At 45.0% G+C, this 11527-nt stretch overlaps 1 protein-coding gene across 1 annotated transcript; it reads left to right on the plus strand.

Annotated features, from left to right (window-relative positions):
- Nucleotides 1–5260: 5260 nt before the first annotated feature.
- LOC109740769 (uncharacterized protein At5g02240) lies at nt 5261–11312 on the plus strand. Its single transcript, XM_020299818.4, has 9 exons — nt 5261–5769; nt 7479–7591; nt 7669–7722; nt 7830–7914; nt 8425–8530; nt 10170–10256; nt 10345–10442; nt 10546–10655; nt 10909–11312. Exons 1-9 carry the CDS (start codon nt 5286–5288, stop codon nt 10972–10974), a joined length of 1203 nt encoding a protein of 400 aa, XP_020155407.2. The 5' UTR covers nt 5261–5285; the 3' UTR covers nt 10975–11312.
- The last annotated feature ends 215 nt before the right edge of the window (nt 11313–11527 follow it).

Consider the following 11527-nt stretch of genomic DNA (forward strand, 5'->3'; position numbering starts at 1 on the left):
GATGCATGGTTTGTGAGATGTTAAATGCATGAACATGAGGGTTTTTCTGCAAAACAGTAAAACACTGGATAATGCTAAAATCGCTGGAACAGGGAAAAAAACATATCGGGCCGAATCTACTGGGCGCGGGACACCAGCAGTAGCAGAATCGGGCCAACAGGAATAGGCGTTGTGGGAGGCAGCTCACCATGGGCCGAGGCCCAGGTCGGTGGAGAGGTGGAAACAGGTTGGCGGATCTGGCGGCCCACGGCGTAGGCGAAGCAAAGGATGGCTCGCGCGGATGACGCGGCACTCATCCACGCTGGCGCTGGACCAAGTCAATGAGAGGGCAGCGCTAGTCGTCTCGTTCGACCACGGTCGAAGCTGAGGATGGAGCGGTGCGGCTGCAGCTTGGTGTTCGATCTGGAGCAGGCAAGACAGGAGGCGGCGCGATGCAGAGGACGCAGGGGAGCGGGACTTGGCGCTGGCGTCTCCCGGCGATGGCCGGCAGCGAGCGGAGCTTGGCAAGGCGGCGACCGAGGCGACGAACCGGAGGAGGTGCTCGGGCGGCTCGGTGGCTTGGCGAGGGGAGAGGTCAACGCGGGCGTGCGTCTCCTCGTTCGATGCAGGGTGAAACAGAAGGGCGGAACGGGCATCCCGCTTGCTCGTTCGCTCGAACCGAATGAGGCAGAGGCGTGGCTCTCGCCGGGAAGAAGCAAGACGGCGGGGACCCGAGGGCGCAGTGCGTCCAGGTCCGCGTCGGAGCAGGCGGCGTGGTGTGGATCCAGGTGCAGAAGTGGCGGACGCGGCTAGCGAACTCCATGGCGGGCTAGTTCCTACAGGCCAACGACGGCACGGGGATTAGAGAGAGAACCAGGGGAAACAAAGTGAGGAGGAGGAGAGGCACGGCCTTGGGACCTGGCGTCCATGGTGGAGGAGCTTCCGCGGGTGCTCGGGGCGGAGTTGGTGGCGTGCGAGGCGGCAGCTGAGGCTGGGCGCGGCGACGAGGTGCTCGGGGACGCGGGGTGCTCGGGGCATGCTGGTTCCTCGGGCACGAGGGATCGAGCGAGGAGGAGGGTTGCGGGATTGGGTGGATCGAGGGGAGGAGGTGGTTGGCCCTTGCTGAAAACGAGGGAGATGGTCGGGTCGGCTAGATCGGGAGGGATCCCGAGGAAAACGAAGTGGCAGCGGCGCGAGGGAAGGGTGCATGGGACAAGCTAGGACTAGGGTTTAGGCTGATATATATAGCGAGGGGATTAGGGTAGGGTTATCTGGACCCTCCGATCGGATCGGACGGTCGAGAATAAATAGGTAGGGAGAGTCTAAATAAGAAACGGAGAGGTTTTATAGATGTTTGGGGATGATCCGGACCCAACGGTAACGAAATTCCTGTTCGGGTTCGGGACAACTTCGGACGCGCACACAAGGGGGTTTTGAGAGAGATAGACAAGGACAAAGGGCCGAAAAAAGTAAATGGAGACAAAGAGAGCAAGCGGCAACTACGAACGTCTACGAGTTTTATAAAAAACATGCGGATGCAATATGCATGATGACATGATGAAATGCAACAACAAATAAAACACACGGCAACAACGAAATAACTGGAAGGCTTCTGGAGCGTCGGTCTCGGGGCGTCACAAAGAAATACGAGGCTATAAGCAATCATGCATATAAGAGATCAAAGAAACTCAAATAACTTTCATGGATATAAAAAGATAGATCTGATCATAAACTCAAAGTTCATCGGATCCCAACAAACACACCGCAAAAAGAGTTACATCATATGGATCTCCAAGAGACCATTGTATTGAGAATTCAGCGAGAGAGAGGAAGCCATCTAGCTACTAACTACCAACTCGAAGGTCTACAAAGAACTACTCACGCATTATCGGAGAGGCACCAATGGGAGTGGTGAACCCCTCCGTGATGGTGTCTAGATTGGATCTGGTGGTTCTGGACTCTGCGGCGGCTGGAATTGATTTTCGTCGACTCCCCTAGAGTTTCTGGAATATTTGGGTATTTATAGATCAAAGAGGCGGTCCGACGGGCACCCGAGGTGGGCACAACCCACCAGGGCGCGTCTGGGCCTCCTGGCGCGCCCTGGTGGGTTGTGCTCCCCTCGGAGCACCCCCCAGGCGCAACCTTGGCCCATTAGGTGTCTTCTAGTCCAAAAAAATCTCCGTGAAGTTCCGTTGCATTTGGACTCCGTTTGGCATTGATTTCTTGCGATGTAAAAAACATGCAGAAAACAACAACTGGCACTTGGCACTATGTCAATAGGTTAGTACCAAAAAATGATATAAAATGACTATAAAATGATTATAAAACATCCAAGATTGATAATATAACAGCATGGAACAATAAAAAAATATAGATACATTGGAGACGTATCAGTTACTCAGACACGAACAAAAACAGAGTCCAAGCCGATCTCAGGGAGGTCTCAGGCAGGCAAATTTGGTCCAGGACACGAACCAAACAGCCTCTATATTTCAGGTGCGCGCATTAACGTTGAGACTAATATTATTGAAGTAATGACACCGGAGGAGCACATAGAAGAGACCTTCTAGAACACTGCAAAACCCTGAAAAGAAGTAGGTACGTAGTATGGTAAGTAAGCCAACTCCAAAAGTTTCATAAAAGTACTTTTTGTTCATTTCGGAATATATAAAAAATTAGAAAAATAATAAACAATCAGGAAAGTGCACGGGGAAGCGACAAGCCTAGGGGTGCGCCTCCCGAGCGCGGTCCTTGTCCTCCTCCATGGCGCTGCCGCCACCGAGAAGATGCGCGCTCCTCCTTTGTCCATCCTGATGAGATTCTCGCGGTGGAAGCGGCCGAAACGGACCCAATTGTATTAGCGAGCGTTTTCGGGTGGTTTGTGCAATTTTGTTGGTTGCATGAAATATTTTTACAAGATCTGTTTTGCCGGAACAAAAGTCATATTGTAAAAATACGAAAAAGTGTTTTGTGGAATCATGTAAACCGATTTTTACGAAACGGGGTATAATGAATCTGCTATAGATGCTCTAAGAGTTTTTAAAATACAAGTAAACGAGTTGTACCCGTACGTGTCGACGGTAACACAACTCACCACACCGCTCTAGCATGACACAGTGTCGTGTCCAAGATGATACTCTTTCCGATCCATATTACTTGTTTTAGATTTATTTAGATATGAAGCACTAGAATTTAAATCATATTTTAACAGTTTTTTAGAAAACCAACAAAGTTATTAATCTCACCAATAGAAACCGGCGCGGTGAAGACCTCTGGTACGAATCAAAGTCCGATGGACGGTTCAAATGTGACTATGACCCAGTTCTTTTGGCCGATTCTCCCATAGTCTTGAGAATCGGCCCTCCACCCAGCTCCTTCTAGAATATTGAACCCATACTTTTTTTACAATCCGTGGTCGATTTTTCCATAATCTTGAGAATCGGCCCTCCACCCAGCTTCTCTCAGAATCTTGAACCCATACTTTTTTTACAATCCGACTAGGCTCTCCACCCAACTTCTCCTAGAATCTTGAAGGAAAAAGTCCATTTTAAACCCTGAATTTGTAGGTGTTCCGTGAATGAACCTTCAAGTCAAAATCCCGGTCGATTGCACCCTGAACTATGCAATCCCGGTCTAAATTAAACCCTGGCTACAGTTAACCGGGATTTGTCTAGCTGATGGGCCAAGGAGCGGCATGTCAGCAACTCAACGCACAGGCTTGATAGACTGGGCCGGCCCACCAACCCGCCCGTTGTTTCGTTTCCTTTTCCGCGCGACAAAAAATGTTGGGCCAAGGAGCGGCATGTCAGCAACTCAACGGACAGGCTTGATAGACTGGGCAGGCCCACCAACCCGCCCGTTGTTTCGTTTCCTTTTCCGCGCGACAAAAAAATGTTGAAATTCAACAAAGAGTACCAGGACTCAATCCCACGACCGCGGAGACCAACCAAGAGCCATTAGCCACTACACCACGAACAACAACCTGAACATCACAGTGCAGAAATATATAAGAATAGACAGCAGCGTTGAGATTGGAAAACATTTTCAAAAACATTTCTTGAAAATTGCGAGCAGTTTTAAGATGCCGCACTTTTTTGTATTCCATATTTTTGGAAAAGTGAAGGTGTTTTGTAATTCTGATTTCAAAATGAAACATGAACAAAATTTGCAAACCGGAAATAGATTCCAAAAACGTGAACAATTTTCAAAAAAAAAACTGAAAAACAAACAAATTACGAAAAACACGAACACTTTTTGAGATTGTGAACAGTTTTTAGTATTTTTAGAAAATATATAACAGGAATGTTTTTAATTTAGCGACAAAAAAAGTTAAAACAGAAACTTTTTTAAAAAGCGCACAAAATTTGTATTGTACGCATTTTGGACACGCGAACAAAAATGAAAAGGTGGTGGAACATAATTCAAACTCGCGGCAAATATATGATAGCATTTTTAAAAAAATATTAATAAATGAACATTTTTGTAATATATGTTGAACAAAATTGGAATAAATATTCAACAATTGTGCGATATACACTGAACAAATTTCTAATACAAGATGAACATTTTTTTAAATGAGTGAATTTTTTGGAAATTACTGTGAACATTTCCTTAATATACGCAATGAACTTTGTATATATACATGAAAAACAAAAAAAAGATAGTAAAGAAAAATATGCACGAACACTTTTTCAATTTTACAGTTTCTTTTTCAAAATCTATGAATTTTTTTCCCAAATCCGTGGACTTTTCTTTTGAAAACCCGTGAACTTCTTTCAAAATTGTTGAACCTTTTCTAAATCCGTGATTTGTTTTCAAAATTTGTAAACTATTTTTATTTTTGAAATTCTAGTTCAGAAGTTTCTTTTTTTTCGATCAAACAGCACCAGCATGGGGTCTCGTGTTCGAGCAGAGTTTTTTTTTTGCTTTTTAACGAAAAAATTATGCGGGCCGGCCCAGCAGGGAGTAACGCCCTTTGCGAATTTTTGTTTCTTAATTGAAAAAAACTAAAGCGGGCTGGCCCAGCAGGAGCTGGTGTGCGCCCTCTGCGAAATGTCCGAATCCCGGCCATCTAAACGACCCGAAGGTTCGATTTAGACCGGGATTGTATAGTTCAGGGTGCAATCGACCGGGATTTCGACTTCGGGTTCATTTCGCCGAACCTCTACAAATTCAGAGTTTAAAATGGACTTTTTTCAATCTTGAATCCATATTTTTTTACAATCCGGGTTCAAGATTCTGGAAAAAAGCTGAGTGGAGAGCTGATTCTCAAGATTACCGGAGAATGGGCAAAAAAAACTGGGCCTATGTGGAGAGGTACCACACCCACACGTCTGACTGATGGCACGAATCGGCGGCGACGGGGGACACGCGCCGCTCGTCGATCCGGGTTGGCTGTGGTTGAGCCGCGCCGCACGTCCCGGACCACTCCCCCTCGGCGCCAAGCTCCCCGATATCTCCCCTCTCGCTCTCGCCTCAAGTTTCCAGAGCCCCCCTCCCCTGGTCCCCCGCGGTCATCTCCAACAATGGCGACGGCTCACCTCAGCCCGGCGCTCGCGGTCTCATCGTCGCGCCACCCAACCTCCAAACACGGCCAGCCGCCCGTCTTCGCGCAGCCAGGCGGCACAGCGGTGCTGCGGTCTTGCTCGCTTCCCTTGTCCTCGAGACTCGCCGCATCGGGTCGAGGTGGGTGGCGGTTCGCGGCGGCAGTGGAGCCCAGGACCGCGCAGCAGGAAAAGGCCGAGGCCTCCTCGAGGCTGGTCCTCGTCGTCGGCGGAACCGGCGGCGTAGGTAGGAGATCAGCTCCTCTTTGCTGCTCTTAATTGCTTATATTCTTTTCTCGAGAAAAGTTCCGTACATTGTTGGTATCCACGGATGAGTTCGTAGCGACGGGTGTCAGCTCATAATTCGATTAAGAAATTACTGAAGCCTGCCTCTTTTTTTTTATTGTATAAACTAATTTTAGTTTGTGAGAGGAACAAGATTGTCGGGTGTGTCCTCGAAAGGTCAACTTCGACACAAAATGGCGTGGCAGCCCGCCTAATAAATGTCAGTTGTTTTGTGCCTCTGTTTTACGAAAAAGGGTTTTCCCGTTTTATATTACTTATAAAGCAACGGCACCAAGCATCCAACAACAAGTCTAAGACAGGTTCAAGTTCAATGAAGTCTCAAATAAGGGCTGGGGGCATAGCAAAACAAACCCCAAACATAAAAGAAAACATGTGCTAATCCGGCTCCGGAGGGGGTGGCAGTGGTGGCGACGCTAACACCGATGCAGAGGAGCGAAGACCCGTGATGATGGAGTTGATGATGTCCCGATCGCGCCGCTTGCTAAGCGGTCTCTATAGCTGTGAGAGGCCACACATTTTGTAGATTGCGTTAGTCACACGGCACGGGATCACGCGTTCGATGACTAGTTTATTGAGGATGCACCAAAGGGTCCACATGAGGGTACCCATAGCCACCCAAGGGGGCACGTCTAGGGTCGGGGAGCCTAAGGATCTCCCCAAACATGTTCGGAAGGTTGTCATGGCACCAATCACCACCAACAACCTCCCGGAAACAGCTCCAAAGGAACCGAGCCGCTGGGCACCGGAAGAAAATGTGGTTGGAGTCTTTTGGTACAATGCAAATGGGGCAAAGGCCGTCCCCGGGGCCATTTCGCTTACGCATCTCCGTGCCCGAAGGCAGACGGCCGCGAACCCATTGCCAAAGGAATATGCAGATTTTCATAGGGAGCTTGATCTCCCATATCACCGAAAGCTCAATAGCCTAGGAGTGGGCACAATAGCCTGGTACAAGGACTTTGTGGAGAACCTGCCATTGGGCTCAGGGAATCGGGCTCAAGGGAGGGGGTGTGTAAGGCAATACACTCGAGCAGCTCCTTCCATTGTGCGTGCTCCGCCGCCCCAAAGGTACGCCGGAAGGCAATAGAGCCTAGGTCAGCTAATGCCACGCCCACAGTAAGCTGTGGGCGGGCGCATATAGAGAATAATGCGTAAAACCGCTCCGCAAAGGGTCTAGTTCCGGACCGCCTATCCAGCCAAAATAGGGTACCGGAACTAGTGCCCACCTTAATGGAGGTCCCAATACGTAGAATCGGCAAAAGTTGGATAACTGATTGCCAAAACTGGGACCCTCCCGTTCTAGAGACGAATGCCAGTGGTTGCCTACGCAGGTACTTTGCGCGGATAATCTCCAGCCAAAGTCCACCTTCTCCGGTCTGAATGCGCCAGAGCCACTTGGAGAGGAGGGCAATATGTTTCACCTGAAATTCACCTGTAACCAGCTGCGATTTCTTTCTCTTCCCTACAATTTTTGTTTGCCATCAGGAGTTTTGTGCAAGCGATCTAAACATGCTAGTTTTCTATAGGTATACTCCTTTCTGCTTTGCATCTCATGTCAGTCTGATATACTCCTATATTATTATCCTGCCGTTACAGTTTTCACAGTTACTTGACGAATTTGGGCTAGATATTGATCGTGTAGGATCCTTGTAGGTCAGTTGCTGGTAGCATCTTTGCTGAGCAGGAAAATTAAGACAAGGCTGCTCCTAAGAAACCCTGAAAAGGCAGCGTCCTTATTTGGCAAGCAGGATGAGAGTGTTTTGCAGGTAATCTTACATCAACAGCTTCAGCATTCTATTTTCTCCAAACTGTGACTTCCTTATACGAGTCTCCTTTTTTACAGGTTTATGAAGCGGACACGAGAAATGCTGACGGTTTGAATCCAGAAATGTTTGAGGTTGCCCTCTTCTACTTATTTATTTTGAAGCTGAATCCATGAATAATTGTTCGACCATCTATGTATGCATAATTGAATAAATCAAAATATAGGGTCTATTTTCATAGGGAGTTACACATGTGATCTGTACTACTGGGACTACAGCATTTCCATCAAAACGCTGGGATGGGGATAACACTCCTGAACGTGTCGGTACGTACTGCCCAAGATTCTGCACTTAACTTAGGTCTACTGAAATTGATTATTCGTTTACCATATGGCAATCCAAAGATTTGGGGCAAGGATAATCCTGGGAGCCTATAAATCTCTCCCGTTCCCTGTAATGGTTCTGGAACTGATGTATTTCCGTTGTCATGCAATGGAAAGGGGGTTAGCCCGGTTCAAAAAAAGAAAAAGTCTTCCGCTGTGGAGAAAATAAATATCGAATTGTGACAGTTGCAGAATGCTGATAATTAATAAATTGTAAGAAAATTGAAATCTCAACATTCATTTTCAGAGCTTATTATGCATATTTTTTTTTAATCATGAACATGCTTATGGCACATCATTTGCCATTCGTGGCCCAGAAGTGTTTATTCAATTGTTGTAAATTGATAGAGCCAGACCATCTTTAGCACATGTATAGCACTAGTTATGAACTCATGGGTGTGGATACAATGTTCTATCACTTATTACTGATGACACGCTATTTAACGTGTCTAGATTGGGATGGCGTCCGAAATTTTGTGAGTGCCATGCCACAGACGGTCAAGAGACTGGTTTTGGTGTCATCAATTGGTGTTACAAAATATAATGAAATACCATGGAGGTATACCTTATAACTCTGATGAAGAACTATGGCATTGTACAATTGATACACATTATTATGTCCAAGTTGTGGAACTTGTGATGAGGAACAATAGAGAGAGGGAAAAGAAAAAGAAAATCAGAAGTCAAACCCATTTGACTACTTCTAGATACTCCCTCCGGTCCTTTTTATTCCGCATATTAGATTTGTGTCAAGTCAAACTTTGCAAAGCTTGACCAAATTTATATTAGAAAAATATCAACATCTACAATATCAAATATATATACTATGAAACTACATTTCGTAATGAATCTAATAATGTTGATTTAGCATTTTGAATGTTGATAACTTTTTTCTGTAAGTTTGGTCAAATTAGAGATATTTGACTTCGGATAAAACTTATATGCAGACTAAAAAGGACCGAAGGGAGTACTTTCTACTCCAGTCTAATATTTGCTTGTTTTCTTAGCTTTAGCCACTGTTTTCTAGTCTTCTAGCTCTGAGTAGAATGCTAAATTTTCAGTACTCCCTGCGATCCATATTAATTGTCGCTAAAATGGATGTATCTAGAACTGAAATACGTCTAGATACATCCGTTTTAGCGACAAGTAATATGGATCGGAGGGAGTAATGTTTTGTAGAGTGTTTTAGGTATAACTAGAAGTTGAGGTGTGAAGGCTTCACAAAGCCTATAAATAGAGGTCCCCACCTCTAGTTTGTAACCTGGCTATGTACCCCACTATCTATAATAAAACTTGGTGTTCTTATCAAAGATCTTGGACTAGATCTTGTGCTCTAGTAGTTTTGGACTGAACTTCTGCTGCTACATTGGCCTATATTCACCTCTAGAGCGATATCTAGCGCATCACGTTGAAGTAGTTCCTTCAACACTAGTGTCGTACACTTTGTAGCAGCAAGGTGGAGTTGTTCCTCCACAACCGTGTGCTGCTTCAACTTGTCATCAATTGTTATGTGGACCAGCCCATCAAACGTGGAGTCTTATCCCTTAATTAGATTCCTGGTTGATTAAGCATCTCTGTTAGGAAAGAGTCCACTCAGTTTAGAGATTGTATTGGAGTTTAAATAGATTTACCGGCTTGTTGGCCAAGGTTGTCTGTTATATAAAGTGGCCGACCCCTCTCAATAAAGGAGAGAAGAATATTGTCGTTTACTTTCATCTACTTTTGAGTAATTAGGGTTAGGTCAGTAGTATATTCTTCCATCAATTGCCTCTAAACAAAAGTTTTTTATATTTCGTGTGATATCCTGAAATTAGACATTTTCACTGAAGTGCCACAACCTGTTTATAGATGCAAAATTTGTTTTAGTAATTACTTTCTGTTACTGTTGGCCAGTGTATGTTTTAGTGTAAGACATGCATGCTTGTTTTTCCAATTTAAGTCTCTGCATTTTACTTGGATATTTAGTTCTGGTTTAGCTTTACACCGGTTTCTTTATCGTGTACTCCCTCCGTTCACTATTATAAGATGTTCTAACATTTTTCTAAATCAGATGTATGTAGACAAGTTTTGGCGTGTTTGTTCACTCATTTCAGTTCATACGTAGTCTATATTGAAATATCTAAAACATCTTATAATAGTGAATTGAGGGAGTACAATAAATCTGTTTATCCTTACCTCATACTAGTACGCATTTGCAGTATCATGAACCTCTTTGGTGTGCTTAAATACAAGAAGATGGCAGAGGACTTTGTCCGCAATTCAGGCATACCTTTCACGATCATCAGGTTAAATATTATGTACATACAAGGAATAATCCATGGGCTCATTTATGGACATGTTTTTTTTTTCTGATATGATACTAGCTGGTTGCAGGCCGGGGAGATTAACAGATGGGCCCTACACTTCGTATGACCTGAACACACTTGTTAAGGCTACAGCTGGAGAAAGACGAGCAGTTGAGATAGGCCAAGGTCCCTCTCCATTTGATGATGAACTACTTCTCTTACTAAGCTCTTTTATGCTCGTAACATTTGGTCATTATCTTATTTCGAAAGGATTGTCTTACCTTATTAGGTGACAAGCTTGTGGGAGAAGCGAGCAGATTGGTGGTGGCAGAAGCATGTATCCAAGCTTTAGATATTGAATCTACCCAAGGAAAAATATACGAGATTAGTTCGGTGAAGGTACTCATGCATGCTTCAGACGTGATGTTAACTTGTGCTTTAAACCTTTGCTTGCATTGTCAATTTATTTTTATCCTGTTATTCAGTTGGACTCATGGCGTGAATTTTGTTAGCCAACTAGCGTTACACATCAGACCTTGCTCAAAATGAATCGTTGTTTATTTTCCTACTTACCAATTGAAATTTCCTTTTCTTCCGACTGATATGGCTTTTTCTTTTCCGAATGACTGATATGGCAAATGATGTGGTGCAGGGCGAAGGACCTGGGAGCGACCAGGAGAAATGGAAGCAACTATTTGCAGCTGCTGAATCGAACTAGTGGCACTCTGAAGCACAGAGTGCAGTGCATTTTAATTTATACACTGTAGTGGAATTCCATACAAGGGCAGTAGCAGTCAGTACATACATAGGTGCAGAGTTGTCATTGTCGCGGGATTTGGAAACGACCTGCAAACAATCGAGCATAGTACTATGTGCTTCATCCATGCTATGCGCACAGGCTTAAAAATGGGAGAATATCATACGGATACCGATATTTGGTGGAAACCGGTATGTTTGTCCTTGTTTAGCCACTCATGGGCTGAATTTGGATACAGATTTGTGTGTGAATAGTAGATATATTACATTGTATAGAGGTTTCGTCATTTAATTCGGATAGAAGGGAGTATATTTTTTCTTTTTGCCTTGCGAGGATAATACTAGTAGATAGATTTTCTTTGTTTTTTGAGAAACACAGTAAGGGCATCTCCAACGCGAACGCTCAAACTGCCCGTATCCATATGGACAGCGCGGTCAGGACGGATAGAGGCGTTTTGAGGGCAGACTGCGCGGTTTGGATGTTCTTTTTCCCGCAAACTGGAAGCAAGGGGTGG

The sequence above is a fragment of the Aegilops tauschii genome, chromosome 4 (genome assembly GCF_002575655.3).
Source record: "Aegilops tauschii subsp. strangulata cultivar AL8/78 chromosome 4, Aet v6.0, whole genome shotgun sequence".
In the NCBI taxonomy this organism is placed as follows: domain Eukaryota; kingdom Viridiplantae; phylum Streptophyta; class Magnoliopsida; order Poales; family Poaceae; genus Aegilops; species Aegilops tauschii.

Coding starts and splice junctions, on each gene's coding strand:
- LOC109740769 (XM_020299818.4), top strand. CDS start 5,286: ATGTGGAGAGGTACCACACCCACACGTCTGACTGATGGCACGAATCGG. Junction 5,770..7,478: donor CGGCGGAACCGGCGGCGTAG/GTAGGAGATCAG, acceptor GGATCCTTGTAG/GTCAGTTGCTGGTAGCATCT. Junction 8,531..10,169: donor TATAATGAAATACCATGGAG/GTATACCTTATA, acceptor ACGCATTTGCAG/TATCATGAACCTCTTTGGTG.